We start from the raw sequence: 25,672 nt of genomic DNA, 5'->3' as shown, positions 1-25,672 counted from the left end.
GCCAGAGTCTCCCGGCAGCTGCCCGAGCTCCCCGGAGAGGCCAGACAGCTGATGGATGACGACAGTCCCCGGGCCTGCTGGGAACTGAAAATGTGGACAACAGTAATTAGAGCGCTGGGGGTGGGGAAATAGGGGATGCTGGGTCTTTCTGGAAACGTCTAGACACTGCCTCTGTGGGAGTCCGGTTCTAAAAGCCCACCTCCAGCCTGCCCCAATCCCTGGGCCTCTGGTTTCTGGCTGGCCTGGGAGGGTGCCGTGCCACCCCCATCGCCACTAATGTGGGGGCCACAGAGGGGCCAGGTGGGAGGGCTGGGGATCCATCCTCCGGCCCCTCCCACTCTGGCTGTCTAGCTCTGGTCTGGGGACCTGGATGTCTTTGACTGCAGCCTTGGCCAGGGGCCGGCATCTGTGACTCATTTTCTTGATCTGTGCAATGAAACCATCGGACTGGATGTTCTCTTTAAGTCTCCTTCCAGAGCCGTGAATCAACAGTTTCTCCTCCACTCTTCCCTTCCCCTCCAGGTCCCCTGCGTTACCCACACTGCACAGCCTAAATGCTGCAGGACTGGGGTGTGCACATGGGAAGTGGCGACAAAGATTCCCTGCTTGACCAAACTTTACAGAGGCTCAGCAACCTTCTTAAACACCTCTGCATAAATTCCGTTTTGTCTTTGTTTGTTTTCCTGGACAGAGTCTCCCTCTGTCGCCCAGGCTGGAGTGCAATAGTGCAATCTCGTTCACTGCAACCTCCTCTTCCCAGGTTCAAGCGATTCTCCTGCCTCAGCCTCCGAAGTAGCTGGGATTACAGACGTGTGTACCATGCCTGGCTAAGTTTTTTTTTTTTTTTTTTTGAGACGGAGTCTTGCTGTGTCACCCAAGCTGGAGTGCAGTGGCGAAATCTCGGCTCACAGCAGCCTCCGCCTCCTGGGTTCAAGCGATTCTCCTGCCTCAGCCTCCCAAGTAGCGGGGACTACAGGTGCCTACCACCACTCCCAGCTAATTCTGTATTTTTAGTAGAGATGGGGTTTACCATATTGGCCAGGCTGGTCTCGAACTCCTGACCTCAGGTGATCCGCCCGCCTTGGCCTCCCAAAGTGCTAGGATTACAGGCATGAGCCACCGCACCCTGTTTGTAAATCGAGTTTTTGCAAGAAACCCGTGAAGTCTGTTTATCAAGAATCCCTCATCCTCGAGACCTGATCACCCTCCAGATGAGGTTCCTCATCCTCCACCATCTTCAAGGTGATGTCTGATCTCCCTGGCTGGCCTTCAGCTAGAATCCTGCTAGGTCGGTTGAGCCAGAACAGCCCCCGCAGCCCTCACCGTGTTTCCTCTTAGTAAATTTCCATCCACTTACTCCACCCTGCCCCTAGGCCATAAGATTCTCACTTGCCCATGCTCTATTCAGAATTCCGCTCAATCTCTCCCCCTAGTGCACAATCCCACTGCAGTCCTGCCTGTATATCTCCGGTGACGGCCCTGAAGAAAATGTTCCTGCTCATACTTTAACAAGTATCACAGTCTGTCTTTAATCGGTGGAGGAGGGAGTGCGGGGAGGAGGGGAGACACTCACCAGGCCTTAGATGAGAACGTTCCCTCCCTGTCTGCCAGATGTGACTTGGGGCTGCTTTAAATCAGAGTGAAATGGAGAAAAAGGGGTAAATGGGGCAGGAGTCCCCCTCCCCAAGCCTGCAGGAGAGTGGGGTTCCTGTCCTGAGAGAGATTTAGGTTTCCCCCTTAAGAGAGCTTCAAGGCCGGGCGCGGTGGCTCAAGTCTGTAATCCCAGCACTTTGGGAGGCCGAGGCAGGTGGATCACGAGGTCAAGAGATCAAAACCATTTTGGTTAACATGGTGAAACCCCGTCTCCACTAAAAATACAAAAAAAAAAAAAAATTAGCTGGGCATGATGGCGTGTGCCTGTAATCCCAGCTACCCAGGAGGCTGAGGCAGGAGAATTCCCTGAACCCAGTAGGCGGAGGTTGCGGTGAGCCGAGATCGCGCCATTGCACTCCAGCCTGGGTAACAAGAGTAAAACTCCGTCTTAAAAAAAAAAACAAAAAAAGAGAGAGCTTCAGGCTGGCCGGGCACAGTGGCTCATGCCTGTAATCCCAGCACTTTGGGAGGCCCAGGCCGGAGCATCACTTGAGGTCAGGAATTTGAGACCATCCTGGTCAATATGGTGAAACCCCATCTGTACTAAAAATACAAAAAATTAGTCGGGCATGGTGACGTGAGCCTGTAATCACAGCTACTCGGGAGGCTGAGGCAGGCTTGAACCCGGGAGGTGGAGGTTGCAGTGAGGTGAGATCTGCCGCTGCACTCCAGCCTGGGAGACAGAGTGAGACTCAGTCTCAAGTAAAAAAAAAAAAAGTGTGTGTGTGTGTGTGTCTAGGCGATGGGGGACAGGCTGGGACAGCCAAGCTGGGCAGGTGCCCTGTGGCCTGTCGCCCTCCATCTGGGGCCGTAGGAAACTGATTAAGGAGAAAGGGGAAAATCCAGCTGGGAAAACAGTAAACAGGAAATGTTTGTCTGGCCTCCTAGCTGCTGTATGTGTTGGAAGGAAAAACATGCTGTGGAGTAGGGGCTCCCCTGGGCCCCATCTGGAGAGAGAGGCCACGAGAGGACTGGCTTCACCCCCAAACCACAGGAGTGCGCCCCAGGCTCAGGACTCTCCAGCGAGAAGTGCCCATATCCTGGGGACGGTTTTCTGTCCACGGCTCCGGGAATGGCGTTTCCTGTTTTCCTGCTGGCCGTCCTCGTCCTATTCTTCCTGTTCCACACGGTGTAGAGCAGAGTTCAGTCTGAGTCCAGACAGCAGGGGCTTGGTATGCTCCCCGCCCCTTCCCCACACAGCCAGGGCGGGCATTGAGGATGAAGGCTTGGGGCCTCCAGGCTGGGACAGACCCTGTCCCAGGCACCTGTCCTCTGGGCCTGGCCACATTTTTTTCCTTATTCTCTGTCGCCCTCTAGTGTCATTTTGCCACCACCACGCCTCACCTTTGGTGCCCAGGCCTCTCCCAAGGTTTCTGCAACCTTTCCTCTGTGGACTCCCTCCTTCACTCGATGACTCATTCCACAGACATTTCAAAGGGTCCTACTTGGGGCTGGGCGTGGTGGCTCAGGCCTGTAATCCTAGCACTTTGGGAGGCTGAGGTGGGTGGATCACCTGAGGCCAGCCTGGACATCATGGTGAAACCCCACCTTCAAAAAAAAAAAGGGTCCTACTTGGGGGATGCAGAGACAAGGAAGATATTGCCTGCCCCCCCCAGAAGCTTAGAGCTTTGGGGAGAGACAGACATGCTAGCAAATAAATCACTTTGGTTTTGAGACAGTCTCGCTCTGTCGCCCAGGCTGGAGTGCAGTGGCAGATCTCACCTCACTGCAGCCTTCACCTCCCAGGTTCAAGCAAGAAGAGATCGGGTGCTAACACAGGCACCCAGAGGACCCCAGAGACAGGAGTAGTCACGGCAACTTCACAGCAGGAAGGTTGCATGGAGTAGAAGGTGGCTGAGCTGGGCCTGGACCTGTGAGCTGACCTGAACCCGTGGAGGCAAAGAAGGCATGAGGGGGGCCAGCTGGGCTCTCAGGTATTAGAATCAAGGGCAGTGATGGGAGATGAGGTGGGAGGGTGCCCTGGTAGGAGCCAAGGATGGCACGTGCCAGGTGGGGTCACTTGGAAGGCCTCCCAAGGCTGGTGAGCCCGGAGATGGATATGGCCAAGGGAGGCGGGGTCTGCAGGGCGGGAATTCTGTCTCACTTACTCAGTACCGTGTCCTCAGAGCCAGCAACTCTGCTGGGGACATAGGAGTTGTTCAGAAGTATCTGTGAAATGAGTGAATGGGTATTCAGATTTGCATGTTAGCAATGGTGGGAACGGCCAGGCACAGTAGCTCATGCCTGGAATCCAGGCCAAGGCAGGAGGATTGCTTGAGGCCAGGAGTGTGAGACCAGCCTGGGCAACATGGCAAGACCCTGTCTCTACAAAAAATAATGGCCAGGCACAGTAGCTCATGTCTGTAATCCCAGCACTTTGGGAAATCGAGGCAGGTGGATTACCTGAGGTCAGGAGTTTGAGACCAGCCTGGCCAACATGGTGAAACGTCATCTCCACTAAAAATACAAAAAATTAGCCAGGCATGGTGGCACATACCTACAATCCAAGCTACTCAGGAGGCTGAGGCAGGAGAATTGCTTGAACCCAGGAGGTGAAAGTTGCAGTGAGTCAAAATCGTGCCACTACACTCCAGCCTGGGTGACAGAGCGAGACTCTGTCTCAAAACAAAAACAAAAAATAAAAGCAAAAAACAAAATTAACGGTGTAGTGGAGTGCACCTGTAGTCCCAGCTACTTGGGAGGCTGAGGCAGGAAGATCTCTTGAGCTCAGGAGACCTGAGCTCAGTCTGAGCCTGAGTTACCGAGTAAGACTCTATCTCAAAAAAAAAGCAGGAGGGATTGGAGAGGGCAAGGAGGCAGGCTGGCCAGTGAGGAGGCGGTGGGGCCAGGTGCTGAGGTGGGGTGGGAAGGAAGCAGTTGCCATGTCTGGGAGCAGCCTGGCTGAGGTGTGCAGAAGAAGGCAGTCAGGCTGGGCAGTGAAGGAACAGGATGGGAGACTGGGGGACAGAACAGCCAGGCAGCAGTGTCCCTAGGTCGGATGCCAGGCTCCATGCAGGCCTACCTCCTGGTGTGTTTTACCCATCTCTAGCACAGGGCCAGGCCTGCTCCCCCTGTAGCCCTGCCCCTAGCCTGAGGCCGGTTTTGTTGAACTTGTTAGAAAGGGTTACAAAGATCACAAGGGCTCTTTTTCTTTTTCCCTCACTCCTGCCTTCCCTTCCTTCTTTTCTCTTTTTCTTTTTTCTCTTCCCTTCCCCTTCCTTCTCTCCCTCCCTTTTTCTCTTTCTCTCTCTCCTCCCTCCCTCCCTCCCTCTCTCTCTCTTTTTTCTTTATATAAGAGATGGGGTTTCACCATGTTGGCCAGGATGGTCTTGAACTCCTGACCTCAGGAGATCCACCCGCCTCGGCCTCCCAAAGTGCTGGGATTACAGGCGTGAGCTACCGCGCATGGCCTTCTCTCTTTCTTTCTTCCCAGACTGGATTGCAATGGTGTGATCTCTGCTCACTGCAACTTCCGCCTCCTGGGTTCAAGCAATTCTCCTGCCTCAGCCTCCCGAGTAGCTGGGATTACAGGCACCCGCCACTACGCCTGGCTAATTTTTTGCATTTTTAGTAGATATGGGGTTTCACCATGTTGGCCAGTCTGGTCTCAAACTCCTGACCTCAAGTGATCCACCCATCTTGACCTCCCAAAGTGCTGGGATAACAGGCGTGAGCTACCACACCTGGCCAATTACCAGGGCTTCTGGGAACAGCTTCTGTAGATCAGAAAAAAAGCCACTGGCCAAGTGCCCCTTCTAGTTTTGGGGAAAAGAAACTGGAAAAGAAGCTGGAGCAGCTCCAGCTCTGGGGACTGGTTCAAGGACACTTGTGTCATGCAGATATGGGAACCATGGCCAATCAGCCGCACCCTCATTGGAGGTGGACCAGGGTTCTTAACCGATGGGACACTAAAGGCCTTCTGAATATCTGTGAGATAGATCCTGTGTTACAAGTCACACTGTGGGCATGCGCACATTCTTCCGGGAGGAGGGTTCTCAGCCTTCATCAGATTCTCAAAGAACACCCGATTCAAAACAAGCTTAAAATCCACCACCCTGAGAGAGAGAGAAGGAGAAGGGCCGGGCGTGGTGGCTCATGTGTGTAATCCCAGCACTTTGGGAGGCCGAGGCGGGCAGATCACCTGAGGTCAGGAGTTCAAGACCAGCCTGACCAACATGGAGAAACCCTGTCTCTACTAAAAATACAGAATCAGCTGGGTGTGGTGGTGCATGCCTGTAATCCCAGCTACTCAGGAGGCTGAGGCAGGAGAATCGCTTGAACCTGGAAGGCGGAGGTTGCGGTGAGCTGAGATCACACCACTCTACCCCAGCCTGAGCAAAACTCTGTCTAAAAAAAAAAAAAAGGAGGAGAGGGAGGTGAGAGGCAAGAAGGGGAGGAGGAGGAGAATTTGTATATTTCTTTAGATCTAATAATCTAATAAAAGAAAGAAATGCAGGGGCCAGGCACAGTGGCTCATACCTGTAATTTCAGCACTTCGGGAGGATCGCTTGAGTTCAAGACCAGCCTGGGCAACATGGTGAAACCCTGTGTCTACCAAAAAATACAGAATTAGCTGGGTGTGGTGGTGCACACCCGTGGTCCCAACTACTTGGGAGGCTGAAGTGGGAGGATTGTTTGAGCCCAGGAGGTCGAGGCTGCAGTGAATGGGGATCATGCCACTGCACTCCAGCCTTGGCAACTGAGTGATACCGGGTCTCCAAATTTTTTTTGAGATGGAGTCTCCCTCTGTCACCCAGGGTGGAACGCAGTGGTGTGATCTTAGCTCACTGCAATCTGCGCCTCCTGGTCTCAAGCGATTTTCCTGCCTCAGCCTCCTAAGTAGGTGCAATTACAGGCACCCACCATTAGGCCCAGTTAATTTTTTTTGTAGTTTTAGTAGAGATGGGGTTTCACCGTGTTAGCCACGCTGGTCTCAAACTCCTAATCTCCAGTGATCCACCCACCTCAGCCTCCCAAAGTGCTAGGATTACAGGTATGCGCCACTGCGCCTTGCCCCCCAAAATTTTTATTTATTTATTTGAGACGGGGTCTCACTCTCGCCCAGGCTGGAGTGCAGTAGCGCGATCTCAATTCACTGCAACCTCCACCTCCTGGGTTCAAGTGACTCTCCTGCCTCAGCCTCCCAAGTAGCTGGGATTAGAGATGTGCGCCACCACGCCTGGCTAATTTTTGTATTTTCAGTAGAGATGGGGTTTCACCATGTTGGCCGGGATGGGCTCGATCTCTTGACCTCGTGATCCACCCACCTCAGCCTCCTGAAATGCTAGGATTACAGGCATGAGCCACCGCGCCCAGCCTGATTTTTGTATTTTAAGTAGAGACAGGGTTTCACCATATTGGCCAGGCTGGTCTTGAACTCCTGATCTCATTTCATCCGTCCACCTCAGCCTCCCAAAGTGCTGAGATTACAGGCCTGATCCCCGTGCCTGGTAATGGCCACCTTTTAAATGCTCGCTCCATACCAGTCACAGTCACCGATCTGAGGACTGTCAGGATATTTCATGCCCACTTCATCTCAGCCCCATGTCACATGGCTGGGAGGTGCAGCAGCCAGGACACATACCTACATGCTGCCTCAGGCTGTGTCCCATCCATTCTGTGACACCCCACCATGTTGTGAGCGTCCCCTGTGTCTGTGTCCACCCTACGCCTCCTCCCTCTACCCCATCCCCATCCACTGCTGAAGCTAGTCTGGGTGTATGGGCTCAGGCAGCCCACCCTACGGGGTGTTCAAAGTCCACCGGGCATCCAGGTTAGGAGGAAGGTTCTCTTGGGTCCTGTTTTTAGCCTCAAGCTCAGAGGCAGTGGGAAAGACCCACTGTCTCCCGGGTGTCAGCTCTTCTCTCTGGGGTCCTAAGGAGCAGTCTGAGCCCCGCTGCCGTCCTGAACCTCCGTGGGCGCCCATCTGCACAGAGGCCTGGTCTCACCACCTGCCATCCGGGCACCAAGGGTTTTATTTGAGTCCAATTTTTATCCGCACCGCGGAGAAAGAGGGAGGGGGGACATAGAGAAAGCAGGGAACCCGGACCAGACCCCAGACCCCTCCCCCCACTAGAGCCCGGGGCATCTGCCTGGTTGGGCCAAGGAAGACGTTGTGAGATCCCTGAGGGCCCCAGGAGGAGGGGGCTGGGAGCAGCAGAAGAGGACTGGGGGCCACTGCTTCCCCACTGATGCCTCAGGTCAAGGCCCTCAGCCTCCTTCTTCCCCTCCCTTCCGAGGGCTGCAGCCTCTGTCTCTGCAGAAGCTCACAGTTGGCCGTGGCCCCATCAGACCCCCAAGGTACATCCTCGGCAGGTCCAAAGCACACGCTAGCCTATGCCTGAGACCCTGGGCTGTCATCCAGCCCATGCCCAGACCCCAGGCACAGGCTGCCCTCCTCTTGGGTGGGGCTGTAAGCACTAATGACCTGTCACCTGTCTGCCTCCCCGGGGACCTGTCTGCCTCCCCAGGGCCTGCTCAAGTCAGTGGATGACATCCCTTTTTCTCTTCCTACAGATTCCACCTCCCACCTACCCCTTTCTTCTCCCACCTCCTGACCTGAATACCTTTTGACCTCAGGGTCAAATGCACCTGAGGTCTGTACCCCCCACCTCTTGTCATGCAGGCCTGTCTGGTAGGACCTTGGCCTTCTGCCTAGGGCATGGGGTGAGGGGGTGTGGCCTGGAGAGGTTAGACCAAGAGTGAGGTGCCCAGCTCCCTAGGCTGGGCCTTTGGAGGGCACCTGTCTAGGCACTCCTGGGCCAGTGGAGGAGGTGGGGGAGGCTGTGGGGCCAGCCACCAGCCCTCAGCCAGGATCCTCCTGCACCCGGCTTAAAAGGACCCAGCTCCCCAGCTTGGACGGGGGTGTACCAAGGGTGAGGCTGTTCTTCCTTCTATCTAGCTTAGATCCCGCGTGCTGTAACACCTCCTCGGCCACCCACTGATAGGAGTGGAGGGAGCTGTGGAGTGGGAGAGAGGGGCTCCCAGGGCTGGCACCTTGCAAGGTGTCCCTGGCTGCACTGAGCTAAGGTGAGGTGACAGAGCACATTGTGGATTCTCCTACCGGCCACCGGCAGCAGTCCCCAGCCTGGTGAGTTGGCATCAGCAGGAAGGGTGGGGCGGGGAGATCCCTGTGTTCGTAACGGCTCTTTGTTCCCTGGGCATGGTGGGTGGACAGGAGGTGGGAGAGGACACCCTTAGAAGCAGCACATCTGGCTTCTCCGTGTCCACTGGGTGCCCACCCTCAAAGTCTTCCCTGGTCCCATCTGCCCGTGCACTGGCCCTGGGACCTCTTTGTAGCCTTGGGGGCAAGGAGGTGCAGCGCCCTCCCCGCCAGGGTCCTGGGGCCCGCCCCTCGCCTCTCCTAGTGTCAGGGGGGGCACCAAGCTGAGTCTGTCGGGCTCAGAAGCCCCCGCTCTCGGAGCTGCTCCGGCTGTGGTAGCTGTTACTGGGGGTCTGAGAGGGGCTGCGTGTCCGGCTTCGGGTCCCACGACTGCGACTGCTGTAGCTCCCGTGGCTGTGGCCCGGGCTGGGGCTGCGGCTGTGGCTCCTGGTGGAGTAGTCGCTGCTCAAGCAGCTGGAGGAGGAAGAGGGGCTGGGCCGGTAGTACGGAATAGGACGCTTGCGGGCGCTGCGGGGAAGGAAAAGCTGATTACAGACCATCCCAGTCCCTGAGTCCCATCCAGCAGCGGCCAGGGCTTCCTGCCTCAGTTTCCCCTGAGCCCTGGCCTTAGAGACACCTGCCTCCTCCTAATGGAGTTTGACCGTCCATGGTTACTTGCAAATTCCATGTTGATCATTTTGCTTTTCTTCACCCATCTGCAGGGAAAGGAGTCCATGTCTCTGCCTGACCTGAATACCTGCTAATAATAAATACTTGGTGAGGCTAGATGTGGTGGCTCATGCCTGTAATCCCAGCACTTTGGGAGGCTGAGGCAGGAGGATCACTGGAGGTCGAGAGTTTGAGACCAGCCTGGCCAACATAGTGAAACCCCATCTCTACTAAAAACATAACTAGTTGGGTGTGGTGGCACGCACCCATAATCCCAGCTACTTGGGAGGCTGAGGTGGGAAAATCGCTTGAACTCCAGAGGTGGAGACTGCAGTGAGCAGAGATTACACCACTGCACTCCAGCCTGGGTGACAAAGTGAGACTCTGTCTCAAAAAAAAATGAATAAATAACAACTGAATGAATGAAACTTGCAAATACAGATGGCTCCCGTCACCCAAACTGGCGTGGAGGTGTCTATGACTACATCCCAGTCCTGCCTCTCTGTCCCCTGTTCCCTCTGCAATCAAGGATTTTGTTGCTTTCAGGTCACTCAAAAGGAATAAGGAGGAGAGTCCTGGTCGCTGCTCCCCACGCCCTGGTCCAGTCCCGAGGCCCCACTCCTCACTCAGCTACCTCCCGCTGGCCCAGAGTTAGTTGGAAGCCAGGAGGCTATGACCCAGAGAAGAGAAAAGAGGTTAAAGGGGCAACACTGCCCTGTTTCAGGGTTAATTCTGAGGAAGAAAACCGGTGTACGTTAGTGGAGGAGGAGGAGGCAGCCTGGGAGAGGGGCTGAGGGGGTGCCAGGTGGGAGGTGTGAAGGCCTGGCCTACGGGCAGGGTGTGTGACCTGTCTGGGGGCATCCCCAGCTGGGTGATTGGCATCAGAAGGAGGGGCAGGAAAATCCATGGGTTTGCAATGGCTCTTTGTTCCTTGGGCCTGGTGGCTGGGCAGGAGGTGGGAGAGGACATCCGTTAGAAGCACAATTGACTGGGTTCGGTGGCTCACGCCTGTAATCCCAGCACTTTGGGAGGCCAAGGCAGGTGGATCACAAGGTCAGGAGATCGAGACCATCCTGGCCAACATGGTGAAACCCCGTCTCTACTAAAATACAAAAAAAAAATAGCTGGGTATGGTGGCGTGTGCCTGTAGTCCTAGCTACTCGGGAGGCTGAGAAGGGGAACTGCCTGAACCCGGGAGGCAGAGGTTGCAGTGAGCAGAGATTGTGCCACTGCACTCCAGCCTGGATGACAGGGCAAGATTAAATCTCAAAAAAAAAAAAAAGCAGCACAATCTGTCAGGGCACTGGGGCTCACGCCTATTATCCCAGCACTTTGGGAGGCTAAGGCTGGTGGATCACCTGAGGTCAGGAGTTCAAGACCAGCCTGACTAACATGGTGAAACCCCATCTCTATTAAAAATACAAAAAAAATTAGCTGGGCGTGATGGTGGGCACCTGTAACCCCAGCTACTTGGGAAGCTGAGGCAGGAGAATTGCTTGAACCCAGGAGGTGGAGGTTGTGAGGAGCCAAGATTGCACCATTGCACTCCAGCCTGGGTGACAAGGGTAAGACTCCATCTCAAAAAATAAAAAATAAGGCCGGGTGCGGTAGCTCACACCTATAATCCCAGCACTTTGGGAGGCCGAGGCGGGTGGATCACGAGGTCAAGAGATCGAGACCATCCTGGTCAACATGGTGAAACCCCGTCTCTACTAAAAGTACAAAAATTAGCTGGGCATGGTGGCACGTGCCTGAATCCCAGCTACGTGGGAGGTTGAGGCAGGAGAATCGCCTGAACCCAGAAGGCGGAGGTTGCGGTGAGCCGAGATCACACCACTGCACTCCAGCCTGGGTAACAAGAGCGAAACTCAGTCTCAAAAATAAATAAATAAATAAATAAAATAAAAAATAAGAAGAATCTGGCTTCTCCTTCAAGGCAGTCTGGCCTTGAGGTCTGGGGAATGCCCCCCCCAGCCACCACCTTTTTCTTGATCACCTGGATCACCAGGGACTAGGCAGGACTAGTTGGAGAATCATACCCCGTTGGAGCTGAAAAGATGCCCACAAAACTCTGATTATTGTACAGATGTGGCAACCGAGGCCCAGAGAGGCACACCCATCTCCCAACGCTGCCCAGCAAGGCGGTGGAGAGCTGCGCTCAGGACTTTTTGCCTCTGGTTCTCCCAGCCGCTGCCAGGGTAATCTAGGGTTTCAGGGTGATTTCCACAAAGGTGGTCCATAATGTCACCCAGAGACTGAGGCCCAGACACTTCCAATCCTAGCAGAGAAACCGATCATGACTTCACCAGCCACGTCCTGGGCATGGTCCCACTGGGCTGTGGAAGGCAAGGGGGAGTGGCTGGCTCCTCTGACAGCTGCCCCAGAGACCAGACTGCTGTGTCCCCTCCTCCAAATCCCCCAGGTTAGTGAGATAGAGAGAGGCAGACAGACGGACAGCTGACCAGGGCCAGACCAGCTCACTTGGGCATCTCCCAGGCAGCCTGTGCAGAGGGGTCCGCCTGGCCCCCAGGCTGACCACAGGCCACTCAGCAGGCTGGACCTTGAGATGAAGGAGAAAAGGAGACATCATTGTCCGGAGACGGATGTGGGGAGGGTGGGAGGGGCTCCAGAGGGACGGCAGGCGGACTCTTGCAGAGCTGAATTCCTTGCCGGCTGCTGCCCACCCAGACCCAAGTACAGAGTCCCTACCCTCCATGAATCCTCAGGCCCCGACCAGCACCCTTCCCTCTGCGAGGCCTCCTGCACCTGTCTCTGATCGCCCTCAGTGCCTCCAGTTCTAGTCCCCCTCCTCCCCGGCCCCCCACCCTGGCAGAACCCACTCACGTCCTTTGGCCCCCACCCCCATCCCCCTTTCCGTGCCAGGTTCAGTCGAATCCTCGGAGAATGTCCCCAAGCCGAGGTCTCTGTCCCAGATCCGGGTCAGCGGCCCCAGCCTGGCGCCCCGGCCCACCCCCGCTTCCCTGCCCCACGACCCTCCATACCTGGTGATGCGCCGCGGCTCCATGAAGCTTGGCGAGTCCCGGCGCCGCTTGCGGATGGGCGAGTAGCTGCGGGAGCGGCGCCGGGCGCGGGCGGCCTCGGCCTCGGCGTGTCTCGCGCGGCCCTCGCCGTCCTTGTCCCTGCAGGGCCGGCCCGAGGCAAGTGAGCGACGAGGCCCGACCGCTCCACCCTGCTGCCCGCCCCGGGCGGACACTCACCGGCCGAGGGGCTTCTTGGGCGACGGCGAGCGGCTGGGGCTGCGGGGCCGCTTCTCCGCGGAGCGCGAGCGCGATTTGGAGGGCGAGCGGCTGGAGCTCCAGGAGCGGGGGTGCGGGCCCGGGCTGCGCGACGAGCTCTTCCCCTCCGGGCCGCCGCGCCGGCCGTGCGCGCCCGGGGACGGAGAGGTGCTGGCGGGCCGCGCGCGCGGGGGCCGTTCCTTTGCCCTGGAGAGAGGACGGTGCGGGACTGGGCTCAGCGACCCGGAAGGGGGCTGGGGGTGGGGAGGGCTCCCTGGGGAGGGGCTTAGGGCGGAGGGGCGGGGTCTGCGTAGTTTGTGGTTAGTTTGTGCGGAGCGCGCAGTGAACGCGGAGACAGGTGAAGGGCAGGGGTCAGTTCCAGGGGAGCCCGGTGAAGCGGCGCGTTGGGGGAGATCAGTGGAGGAGGGTGTTCCGCGGGGTGCGGGGAGCCTCACGGGGGCAGGGGGGCTCCCTGGGAGCAGTGATGAGTAAGGGGAGAGGGATCAGTGTGGGGAAGAGGTCGGGATAACTGTGGGTAGCTCAGGGTGGGGAGGCAGCTCCGTGGGGGGACTGGGATCAGTGGAGTTTGGAGGTCAGTGGAGGTAGGTAACTCCCTGGGGAGGGTTGGGGTCGTTGGGGGAGAGAGCCCTGTGAGAGGGGAGTTGGGATCAGTGGAAGGAGGAAATCAATGGGAGGATCCATGGGATCCATGGGGTCCATGGGGGTATGGGGGTCTGTGGAGAGGGAGGGGAGCTCCGTGGGGAGTTGGGATCCGTGGGGGGTAGGTCAGTGGGAGGTTGGGATCCGTGAGGGGTAGGTCAATGGGCTGTGGGATTCGTGGGGGATAGGTCATTGGGTGAGTGGGATCTGTGGGGGTAGGTCAATGGGGTGTGGGATTCGTGGGGGGGGTAGGTCAGTGGGGAGGGTGGAATCCGTGGTGGGTAGCTCGATGGGGGGGAGGGATCTATGGGGGTAGGTCAATGGGTGGGTGGAATTAGTGAGGGGTAGGTCAATGGGGAGTGGGATCCCTGGGGGTTTTGGATCCCTGGAAGGCAGCTCCGTGGGAGGTTGGGATCCGTGGGGGGCAGCTCGGTGCTGGGAGGGATCCCGTGGGCGGGGATCTGCAAGCGGAGGGGAGCCCTGTGCGGGGTGGGGGCGGGAGTCCGGCTCCCGCGGCCGAGCGCGCTCACCGTTTCCCGTGTCCGCCGTGGCCTCGCTCGGAGCCGGGCTCGGGCCCGGGGCCGGGGGCGCAGCCGCCGCTGCCGGAGTCAGTGCTGGAGCGGGCCCTGCTGAGCGAGCGCGACGAGCCCCGGGGGGGCGCGGGCCGGGCGCGCCGACGACCCCTGCGGCGGGGCGCGGAAGCCGAGGACCGCGAGCGCCGCCGCCTCCTCCTCCGCCGCCGCCGCCTGCCCGCCCCGCCCGCCGCGCGGCCTCCGCGACCTTGGGACGACGGCGCCGAGCGCGGGCTGGGGCTCTCCTTCCCCCGCGCGGGCGGCGTGGGTGCGGGGTCCGCCGCCTTGTCACGGGCCCTGGGCGAAGGCGAGCTGGGCTTCTGACGGGGAGAGAGGCAGAGAGGGCACGGAGGGGGCAGAGGGAGACGGAGAGAGACAGAGACAGAGAGACAGGAGAGGGACAGAGAGAGAGACAGAGATGGAGAGAGACAGAGACAGAGACACAGGAGAGGGACAGAGACAGAGAGACAGGAGAGGGACAGAGACAGAGAGACAGGAGAGGGACAGAGAGAGAGAGACAGAGATGGAGAGAGACAGACAGAGAGGAAGAGGGAGAGGGAAACAGAGCCAGGGAGAGAAGGGGAGAGAGGGAGGAGAGAGACAGAGAGAGGAAGGAGACAGAAGGGAGTGAGAGACAGAGAGGAAGAAAGATGGAGAGAATAAAGAGGGAGGAGAAGGAGCGAGAGAGAGAAAGAAAAAGAGGTAGAGAGGAAGGAGACAAGAGTAAGAAGAAGAGGGAAAATGGGAGAGAGACGGAGAGAGATGAGAGAGGGAGAATGATCGAGAGAGAAGAGAGGGAGGAGAAGGAAGAAAGGAGGGAAGAGAGAAGGGGGGAGAGACAGGAGAAGAGAGAGACATGGAGGGAAATGGAAGAGAGAGAGAAAGAGAAGGATGGAAGCCAGGGAGAAGTTCGAGAAACAGAAAAAACCCAGGCAGGTAGGCAAGGGACCAGAGTGGAGGCAGAGAGAGAGGACAGAGCAGGTGGAGAGGTTGGGGTGGGAGAGCGGGCGGGTGGGGTGGGGGAAGAGAAGGAGAGAGGGCTTTCACCGGGCCCGGGCCGGGGGCTGCTAGTCCCGGAGCATCGCACACACGGTTCCCCGCGCCTGCCCTGCCTCTGCCTCTCCTGGGTGTCCACCTTCTGGCCTCAACAGTGCAGCTCATGCAAGGTTCTTGGCATGCAAAACACAAGAGGGACGGAGCGGTGGGGGGCGGGGGCCAAAGGGGCAGGGGCTCCAGGACAGGCGTCGGGGCTGGCATTGCCCCCCCGAAGGGACGGACGATTCCCGGCAGAGAGAAGAAAGAGAGAGCGGCACCGGGAGCAGGGCCAGGGCCAGCCCATCAGGCCGGGCCCCCAGCGCTTGGGGGGTGGGCGAGGGGATGGAGGGGGGAGTCACACGGCACACAGATGGGGGAGGGGCAAGGGGGACAACTGAACTCAAAACTGAACCGAAGAGAGGGAGGAAAAACAAATAAAAAAACAAAATCCACAAATGTCATTAGATACCAAAAATCAAAAACAATATCTGATCTCCTGGGGAACCTGACATTTTTCTGTTCATATTTTTCTTTCTTTGTTTTCCGGCCCTGCAGAGAGCTTTGCAGCTGTCAGTGGCACCCGACTGGCTTTCTGTTTCTCTCTTTTCTTTTTCTTTTTTTTACGTTCTGATTTTTAAGTCCCTCTTGGTTAACGTCCACTTACCAACAAAGTGGCACTTCCTCCTTTAGTAGGTGAGGTGTGTAAGAGAAGGGAAAAGTGTGGTAGTATAAGTTCATCATTAGATTCACAAAAATGCAAGAGAGATAGAGAGAGAGAGAGAGAAACGCAACCACCCCACTCTACGCCTGAGAGGAGGCCACGCCCCCTCTGGAGGAAGGGCTGGCAGCGCCCGGCTCCTGAGTGGGCACCTCTTAGGTGACCATTGGATAGAGATGGCAAATGTTTTTCCAAAAGTGGAGTCAGGACACAAGGATCAGGACACAGAAAACCAGGAAGGGCACCTGGCACCACCGTCAATAGGGCCCTGGCTGGGATTCAGGAGTCTGAGAACCTGCCTCTATCTCACCGAGCGACCCTGGCCACGTCACTTCCCCATTCTGGGCCTCAGTTTCCCCATCCACAAAATGAGAGGGTTGGGTTTTGCTTCCTGATTTCCCTTCCAGGGCAAAGATTCCAGGATTCTCTGCATGCCCCCTGCCCACCCTCCCATCTCCCCTCCCTGCACAGAGCTGGTCCCTCCTCCTTCCTTGGCCTTCTATCTAGTAGCAGTTGACTGTCCTCATCTGTTTATAGGTCTGTTCCTCCCCAAAAGTCCTCCGATCACCACTAGCAGCTTGACTTTGAGCACCTCCAGGGCAGATGTGGTGTCTGATTCACCTCTGTAACCTCACTTTTTATCACAAACTTGGCGCCTAGTAAAACCTTCATTCTGCTTGCTAGGGAAGGAAGTATGAGAAGCCACGTGGCGCCTGGACCAAGCTCTTTTGGTGCGCTCCTCTTTGTTTCCTTTTTCCTTCTTTTTGGGATGGCATCTCGCTCTGCTGCCCAGACTGGAGTGCAGTGGCATGATCTCGGTTCACTGGAACCTCTGCTTCCTGGGTTCAAGCAATTCTCCTGCCTTAGCCTCCCGAGTAGGGGGACTATAGGCGTCTGTCACCACATCTGGCTAATTCTTGTATTTTTAGTAGAGATGGGGTTTCACCGTGTTGGCCAGGCTGGTCTCGAACTCCTGACCTCAAGCAATCCCCTGGCCTCAGCCTCCCAAAGCGCGGGGATTACAGGTGTGAGCCACCGCACCCGGCCATTGGCAGGCTGTTTGGATAAGACAAAAGCTGCCGCCGCCTCTCAGGGCACCTTGCTGCCAGGGACTGGAAGAATCACGGCCTCCTTGGCATGGCCCAGGGTGTTACCCAGAGGGAACAAAGTGGTGCCCAGGCCTTTCCTTGCAAGACTGGCGCTGAGCCTGAACATGGAGGTAGAACCAGGAGGTCAACCTCATTGGTGGGAAGGCACAGATGGCTTCTGATTGGCGCCTGAAGCAGCCAGTGAACACTAGTCATAGCTGCGCCAAGCCAGTCAGGCCATGAAGACCCCTCCTGGGAGAGCTTAATATTTCCATTTGGGGCAGAGGCGGGTGTCAGGGAGCACAGCGGATATTACCTGGTATTGGGGGGCCCCTCCAAGCACCCCTGAGTCTCCTGATCAGAAGCTCACTCCTCATCCTAGGCTAGGAGAGTTGGAGGCTGGATTTGGCCCCTCCTTATTTTTATTTTATTTTATTAATTTATTTATTTTTGAGACAGAGTTTCGCTCTTGTTACCCAGGCTGGAGTGCAATGGCGCAATCTCGGCTCACCGCAACTTCCGCTTCCTGGGTTCAATGCAATTCTCCTGCCTCAGCCTCCCGAGTAGCCGGGATTACAGGCGCGCACCACCATACCCAGCTAATTCTTTGTATTTTTAGTAGAGACGGGGTTTCACCATGTTGACCAGGATGGTCTCGATCTCTTGACCTCGTGATCCACCCGCCTCGGCCTCCCAAAGTGCTGGGATTACAGGTGTGAGCCACCGTGCCCGGCCTTCTGTTGGCTCCTGTGAGATGGCAGTTCTATTCCCAATAGGAGTCCCTCAGCTCCCCTAACACATACCCTCTCCACTCCAGTAGGTGTCTAGGCAGGCAGCCAGTGCCCTAGCACTTTCAAGCCCCCAGCCCACCATTCCTTTCCCCCAGCAGGAGGCAAATGAGAAAGTCTCCGGGATCGTCATACTTGCAGTTTCTGTCCTATACCCTGGGTCGTCAAAGAGTGCAATGTGAACACGTGAGGTGGGGAAGTTCTTGGCCAATTCACAGTAGTCCATAAACCAAGCCGATGCCGATCTCCTTTTTTTTTTTTTTTTTTTGAGACAGAGTTTCGCTCTTGTTACCCAGGCTGGAGTGCAATAGAGCGATCTCGGCTCACCGCAACCTCCGCCTCCTGGGTTCAGGCAATTCTCCTGCCTCAGCCTCCCGAGTACCTGGGATTACAGGCACGCGCCACCATGCCCAGCTAATTTTTGTATTTTTAGTAGAGACGGGGGTTTCATCATGTTGACCAGGATGGTCTCGATCTCTTGACCTCGTGATCCACCCGCCTCGGCCTCCCAAAGTGCTGGGATTACAGGCGTGAGCCACTGCGCCCGGCCTAGCCGGTCTCCTTCTTTAAGAAATCTGCTTGCTACTTTGGTTAGGGGGACAGTGGGCAGGGCAGGGTACGGAACTTAGGAATCAGCCTGGCAGTGAACCCTGCCTCCAGCCCTGAATTTGGATCTGAGCCAGCTACTTCTTTTTTTTTTTTTTTCTGTTTTGTTTGTTTGAGGCGGAGTCTCATGCTATCGACCAGGCTGGACACAATCTTGGCTCACTGCAACCTCTGCCTCCCAGGTTCAAGCAATTCTCCTGCCTCAGCCTCCTAAGTAGCTGGGGGATTACAGGTGTGAGCCGCCATGTCTGGCTAAACTTTTTTGTATTTTTTTTTTTTTTTTTTTTGGAGACAGAATCTCACTCTGTCTGTCGCCCAGGCTGGAGTGCAGTGGCGCCATCTCGGCTCGCTGCAACCATCGCCTCCCAGGTTCCAGCAATTCTCTGCCTCAGCCTCCTGAGTAGCTGGGATTACAGGTGCATATCATCATGCTTGGCTAATTGTTTTGTGAGTTAGCCTGGCCAACTCACCATGTTGGCCAGGCTAGTCTTGAATTCCTGGCCTCAAGCAATCCACCTGCCTTGGCCTCCCACTCCCAAAGTGCTGGGAATACAGGTGTGAGCACCACACCTGGTCTGAGCCAGCTACTTCTGACTCAAAGAAAGGGCCAGATGTCAGGGAGGAAGACAACGGGCCACGATGGGTCCTTCCCACAGATGCTACAGAGCCCTCTTGACTTCTCACTATCTTGGGCTGAGAGTGGGGTGGGACTGTTAGGAGCAAAAAGGGTCTAGGGTGGATGGCTGTTCACCCCCATCATGGTTCTGTCCCCCACCATTGAGATGCAAGCCCCCAGGTTCAATCCCTGGTGCTGATTCGGATACTTCCTGCATGCCGGTTTTGAAGACCAAGCTCTTCCCCACTTCCTTCTCATCTCCTCCAAGCCACGGGCCTGCCATGGCCCAAGATGATAGAACTTGGAAAAGTGAACACCCTGGAATCACCCCTGGTGTGAGTTTCCTGTGAGACCTGAAGCAAGTCACCTGACTGTAGGCAGCCTCAGTTTCCCCATTGGTCAAATGTAATAAGCAGAGTCTTTGCTTCGTCGGCCTATATTGGGGTTGGGGGGACTCTTTTCAGAGTACTACCGACTCATGGTCCCTTCACAGGGTCAAAGCAGTGCAGGAAGGACTGGGGGTATCCACCAAGTACCAAGATGGCAGAGGACGGGAGGAAGGTACTGCCGAATAGCATGGCAGATACGGCCTTCCCTGGGGAAGACTCGTAGGCTCAGCCTCATGTTCTTCTCCACCCATCCCTCCCAGGTCCTCAGGAAGGGGTCACCATGTGCCTGCCAGAGTCTGACCCCCATCCTCGGGTCTTATTCGTCCTAGGAATTGAGGGAAGATCCAAGGCCAAGTGCTACGGGATTTCAAAGGATGATCAGAGACCTCCAAACCTCTCCTCCAGGAAGCTGCTTTTTGTGACTTGGTGGCTCTTACTGGGATCTCCTCTCCCTACCTGCCACCCACAGCCTGGCTAATGCCTATTGGCCTCCCTACCCTCAGCTCCAGGGTGCCTCCTCCAGGCTGTGTCAGGTCTGCTCCTCTATGATCCCACAGAGCCTGGTTCCTCCCTTCCATAAGGACTCTGCCAGGCCATGCTAGCTGGGGGGCGGCTGTGGTGAGCTCCCCACTCACATTTCAGCTTTACCCCTCTCATCATGCTCAGTGGTCTTTGTCTGTCCTTTATCCTGGGAGGCCCAGGTCTGCCTGCCTTTCTCCTGGCATGGACATCCAGATGGGGCCTGGCACAGAGAAGGTGCTGGGCATATGTGTGTGGGAATGAATGAATGAATGAACGAGTGAGTGAATGAGGACCTCGCCTGCCTCCTCTCCTTTTTTACCCCTTGCTTCCTGATAGTTTTTCTTTTGCTTGTATAAATTTTTTTTTTTCTTGGAGTTAGGGTTTGGCTCTGCTGCCCAGGCCAGAATGCAATGGTGCAATCATAGCTCGCTGCAGCCTCCAACTCCTGGGCTCAAGTGATCCCCCCACCTCAGCCTCCTAAGTAGCTGGGTCTACAGGCTCACACCACCATGCCTGGCTATTTTTTTTTTTTTTTTTAGTAGAGATGGGGTCTTGCTATGTTGCTCAGGCTGGTCCCAAACTCCTAGCCTCCAGTGATCCTCCCACTCAGCCTCCTAAACCATTGGGGTTACAGGCATGAGCCATCGCGCCCAACTTTTGTGAAGCAAATTTCTGAGGGTCAAGTGGAATAGATGGTAGAAGGGAGTGGCGAGGGTGAGTGTGCTCACCTGGCCCTGGTACTCTGAAGGACCAGAACAGGTAAACATCTGAGATGCTTTCCTCTTGCTTCCTTTGAGGGCTTAGAAGACTACCCGCCTCTAACTCAGTGTTTGAGATCCCAACTTATGGGTCCCAGGTCATATCAGAAACTCCAAAGGATGGAGCTTCCTCTTCCTCATTGGGCTTCAACAGAGTTTCTCCTGTCAGATCAGCAGCATTTTCCTTCTTTTCTTTTTTTAATTTTAATTTTTTGAAGGAGCAGGGACAGAGTCTCGCTCTGTTACCCAGGCTGGCGTGCAGTGGTATAATCATGGTTTACTGCAGCCTCAACTCCTGGGCTTAAGTGATCCTCCTGCCTTAGCCTCCTGAGTAGCTGGGACTACAGGCAGTGCCACCTCGTCCAGCTTGCACTTTACTCCTTTTCAAAGAGCCACTTGCTGTCTGCCCTCCTGGCACCAGCCAGGGTTGAGGAGGATGATCTGAGTGGGTGAGCTCCCTGGCACCTGTCCCTGGGATAAACATGAGGGGGCTGTAGCAGTGAGTGGCTAGGCCTTCTCTCTTTTTTTTTTTTTTGAGATGGAGTCTCATTCTGTTGCCCAAGATGAAGTGCAGTGGCATGATACTGGCTCACTGCAACCACCGCCTCCTGGGTTCAAGCGATTCTCCTGCCTCAGTCTACCTAGTAGCTGGGACTACAGGCATGCGCCACCATGCCCAGGTAATTTTTGTATTTTTAGTAGAGTCGGGGTTTCACCATATTGGTCAGGCTGGTCTTGAACTCCTGACCTCGTGATCTCCGCCTCGGCCTCCCAAAGTGCTGGGATTACAGGTGTGAGCCACTGCGCTTGGCCAAGGGCATTCTCTTTAAAAAGCGGAAGATGAAAGCCCGTGGAGGCCTCATAATGGTTGGAATGCTGAATGTCTTTTTTTTGAGACAGAAGTGCAGTCTCAAATTTAGGCACGATTTAGGCTCACTGCAGCCTCTGCCTCACGGATTCAAGCGATTCTCCTGCCTTAGCCTCCCAGATAGCTGGGATTACAGGCGTGCACCACCACCCCTGGCTAATTTTTGTATTTTTAGTAGAGACGGGGTTTTGCCTTGTTGGCCAGGCTGGCCTCGAACTCCTGACCTCAAATGATCCACCCACCTCGGCCTCTCAAAGTGCTGGGATTACAGGCCTGAGCCACTGCACCTGATAGGAATGCTGAATTTCTGTAGCTGTTCCCAGGTGGGAAAGGAAACAGTTTATAGGGCAAGGGTGTAGAGCTGGGGTCCCGTAGGGCCTACCTCTGACTCTAGTACCCTGAGAGTACTAGATGAGGGTATGTGTACTACAGTGTGGCCAGATGAGCCCTGGGTTGGGAGTCACAAGCCCCAGGACCTAGTCCTGCTTCTGCTCCAGCACCCTGCAGGCCCCTACCCCTGCTGGTTGTTCTTTCGAGATCCTTCTGCTCTGAGGGTCCTCATTAAGTTGCTCAAATTCAGAAGATGGAAGGATGCTGAGGGTGGAGGGAGTCCCTGTCCGGGTTGGGTCAGGGACCAGGCAGTGGGCAGGTAAATTACCTGTGAATTACTTTACAGAGACTTTGCTAAGTAGGCCCTCTAGGTCCCAAGCCTGCTCCTGGCCAGCTCACCACCCCACCCTCTGCCACCCAAGTGAATCTACTGTCGCACTCAAGAGATGGAACCTGGAGGCCCAGTCCTAGTGCCTGTCCCTGCTCCAGAGCCCTGCATCTCCTACCCCAAAGCTCTGTCCTGCAGCCAGGGATCGAGGAAGCCCAGAGTTCTGTTTGGCCCAGTAGCCCCCCGAGGGTGGGATGGGGCTTTTCCCCTGTGCCTGACCTTGGCCAGAACTTCCTCCAGGATCTGGAGGCCAGGAGGCCCCACACTGGCTCCTCTGTCACTGCCTATTGCCCGAAAGGGCCCTGAAGGCCAGCGGGGTGACCAAAGTCCCAGGAACCGGCAGTGATGAAGGGTGAGGAGGGGCTTAGCAGCTACTCCAGACAACAGAAATCAAATTGGCTTAACTGCATACAGTTCAGGAAAGAAACACAAACTCAGAATGCTAAACCACACAGAAATGCATTCGGACAACAGGATGAGAAAGAAGGCGTGAAGGAGGATGTAGGGCTGGGAGTCGGGGATGGGGAGGAAGAAGGAAGGAGCAGGGAAGGAGAAGAAGGAGGGGAGATGGGCTAGAAAAGTTGGTCGGGGAAAGTCAGGAAAACCAAATGACAAACCAGGAAACAGCTTTGTAGCTCATTTGGAGAAAGTGCGAGTTACAAATGAGTAGTCACTAAAATAAAGAAAGAAAAGGGAGGAAGATGAAACCAACCAGGGCAAGATCGAGAGAAAGAGAGAGAAAGAAAACCACATTCAAACCAAGCAAAGTGGCGGGGCTTATCTGAGATGGGAGCGAGAGCGCACAGCGGAGCTGGGATACCTACCTTCTCAGTGCTCAGGGACAGGAATGCAATAATAAAAAAGAAAAGAAGGTCTCCGCATTGGGAATGCAGAATGGGGGAAAGACAGTGACCCTAAACTGTGCTCCCCCTCCGAGCCAGGAAATGGGTGGCCCATGTGGCTTTTGTCTCATCCCAGAGATGGGAGGGGGCTCTTGCTCAGTCATTGCTGTTTGCTCTTTCTTTTTTTTAAACAATGGGTTCCACTAGCCAAGCTTTCTTTACTCTTCAAACAGCAGAAAACCTCCACAGGGCATGCAGGAAGCAGCTGATGGAAGAGAACCACAGGGTGGGCTACAGAAGGGCTGGCAGCATGGGAGAGAGGCCCGTGCCGGGGGAGAGAGATGGAGAGGAAGAGAGGAGGAGGCAGAAGGCAGGCAGACAGACAGACAAAGACAGACAGAGATAGAAACGGGAGGAGAGGGACAAAGAGAAACAGAAAGACAGAAGCAAACAGAAGCAGAGAGGCAGGAAGAGAGCGAGGAAAGGTGCCCCCAGACAGAAAGAAGAGACAAGCGCTGTTTAAACAAGGCCAATCAGAGTGGACAGATGGGGGAAGGGAAAACGTGCATTTAAAAGGGAAGGCAACCGCAGATCGGATCTGGAGAACTGACCCTGTCTCAGGTCAATCCCACTCCTTTCCCCATGGCTTTGGCGTCATTTTGGCAAAATTCATCCCTTTTGCCTTTTTCTGTTCCTGGATAAGGCAGGTCAGGGCATGCCTTGGCACCTCTTCTTGGGGGTCACCCTAGGCTAGGCTGCCCGTATGTGATAACATTTGAACCACAGGGAGAAGTCAGAGAGAGCCCGGGGCCATGATCCTGAGCCTTCTCTGCCATCCTCACCCAAGGGTGTCACCTTCCAGCATCTCCTGACACTGGGGGTTTTTTCTATTTTTTATTATTTTTTTTTTTTGAGATGGAGTTTCACTCTGTCACCCAGGCTGGAGTGCAGTGATGCACTCTCAGCTCACTGCAACCTCTGCTTCCTGGGTTCAAGCGATTCTCCTGCCTCAGCCTCCTGAGTAGCTGGGACTACAGGCAGGATGATAGCTCACTGTAGCCTCCAACTCCTGGGCTCAAGTGATCCTCCCACCTCAGCCTCCTGAGTAGCTGGGATTATAGGCATGCACCACACCTGTCTAATTTAAATGTTTTTTTTTGTAGAGATGAGGGTCTTGCTATGTTGCCCAGGCTGGTCTCTAACTCCTGGTCTCAACATTCCTGCCTCGACATTCCAAAATACTGGGATTACTGGCTTGAGTCACTGTGTCCATTCCATCCCCTAAAACTTCTAATGCTAGAGACTTCTCATGTGAGCAGGTGGCCCCTGGACAGAAATGCAACAATAAAAAAGAAGAAATGCCAAACTCCATATAGTCTTTCTAGGCCTCGGGAAGGCGCGGCTAGCACCAGGCTCTGCTGGTGGGGGCTGGAGGGAGGCCGGTGAAGGCACCAGGTGAAACCGGGTGGAAGGAGTTATCCCAGGAAGTCTCCTGCTCAGTTTCTTCCTCTTCCATCCTACGCTGTGTGACCTTGAGTGACTGTCTTCCCTCTCTGTACCTCCATATTTATTTCTCCACGTGTATGAACTGTGAGGGCTTAGGGTTCCCTGAGTTACTAAAACACAGTCATATAGAATGTGTTTCTGTAACATGGGGGCCACCTGCACCCTGGTCTCTTTGTATGGGCAGACCTCCGTCTAGGGACTTGAGAGGGCTGGATGCTGATTTCTGGAGGGGTCTGATGGGGAAGGCAGGAGCTGAGACAACCAACATCCCCCTCCCAAATCCTCTTCTGCTCAGGGCTCCGGGACTTGCTCCCCCCATTTGCCACCCTCTCCACAGCCTGGCTGGGGTCTAGAGGTCAGAGTCAGAGGGCTGGAGTCTATTTTTTCTTTTTTTTTTGGTTTTGAGACAGGGTCTTGCTGTGTTGCCCAAGCTGAAGTGTAGTGGCACAATCATGGCTCACTGCAGCCTCAAACTCCTGGGCTCAAGCAATCCTCCTTCCTCAGCCTCCTGAGTAGCTGGGATTACAGGTGTATTCCACCATGCACAGCTAACTTTTTTTTTTTTTTTTTTTTCTGAGATGGAGTCTCGCTCTGTCACCCAGGCTGGAGTGCAACGGCACAATCACGGTTCTCTGCAACCTCTGCCTCCCAGGTTCAAGTGATTTTCCCACCTCAGCCTCCTGAGTAGCTGGGACTATAAGCGCCCACTACGAAACCTGGCTAATTTTTTTTGTGTATTTTTAGTAGAGACGGGGTTTCACTGTGTTAGCCAAGATGGTCTTGATCTCCTGACCTTGTGATCTGCCCACCTCGGCCTCCCAAAATACTGATTTTGGGAGGAAAATTACAGGTGTGAGCCACCACACCCAGCTTTGCCCAGCTAATCTTTTAAAATTTTTGTAGAGACAGGGGTCTGGCGATGTTGCCCAGGCTGGATTGCAGTGGTACAATCATGGCTTACTGCAGCCTTGGACTCCTATGCTCAAGCGATTCTCCTCCCTCATCTCCCCCAGTAACTGAGACTACAGGCACATGCCACCAGGCCTTGCTGATTAAAAACATTTTTTTCTGTAGAGATAGAGTCTTGTTCTGCTGACCAGGCTAGTCAAGTGATCCTCCTGCCTCAGCCTCCCAAGTAGCTGGGATTACAGGCACGCACCACCACACCCAGCTAATTTTTTTGTATTTTTAGTAGAGATGGGGTGTCACCATGTTGGCTAGGCTGGTCTTGGACTCCTGACCTCAGGTGATCTGCCTGTGTCAGCCTCCCAAAGTGCTGGGATTACAGGTGTGAACCACCACGGCCGGCTGGATTTTTTTTATTTT

At 55.4% G+C, this 25,672-nt stretch overlaps 1 protein-coding gene and 1 long non-coding RNA gene across 5 annotated transcripts in view; one reads left to right on the top strand and one right to left on the bottom strand.

Annotated features, from left to right (window-relative positions):
* LOC144580156 (uncharacterized) lies at window positions 1-9,118 on the top strand. The gene is made up of 2 exons (XR_013529202.1): window positions 1-1,242; window positions 1,434-9,118. It is a non-coding gene; the product is annotated as an uncharacterized LOC144580156 (long non-coding RNA).
* SRRM3 (serine/arginine repetitive matrix 3) overlaps window positions 7,611-25,672 on the bottom strand; it is a 77,859-nt gene continuing 59,797 nt past the window's right edge. For 2 of the 4 annotated variants that reach the window (XM_054247759.2, XM_054247762.2), the window contains exons 12-16: window positions 13,851-14,212; window positions 12,643-12,867; window positions 12,427-12,564; window positions 11,906-11,984; window positions 7,611-9,283 (exon numbers count right to left, since the gene is read on the bottom strand). In XM_054247759.2, coding sequence (XP_054103734.1) covers window positions 9,098-9,283; window positions 11,906-11,984; window positions 12,427-12,564; window positions 12,643-12,867; window positions 13,851-14,212 — 990 coding nt within the window. In that variant the 3' untranslated portion in view covers window positions 7,611-9,097. Of the gene's footprint in view, window positions 9,284-11,886; window positions 11,985-12,426; window positions 12,565-12,642; window positions 12,868-13,850; window positions 14,213-25,672 lie in introns of all 4 variants that reach the window. The other 2 variants (XM_054247765.2, XM_054247764.2) reach the window with 2 other exon arrangements.

Source organism: Callithrix jacchus, chromosome 2 (assembly GCF_049354715.1).
Source record: "Callithrix jacchus isolate 240 chromosome 2, calJac240_pri, whole genome shotgun sequence".
In the NCBI taxonomy this organism is placed as follows: Eukaryota; Metazoa; Chordata; class Mammalia; order Primates; family Cebidae; genus Callithrix; species Callithrix jacchus.
The sequence above is the reverse complement of the archived record's forward strand: the minus strand, read 5'-3'. Positions and strand labels throughout refer to the sequence as shown.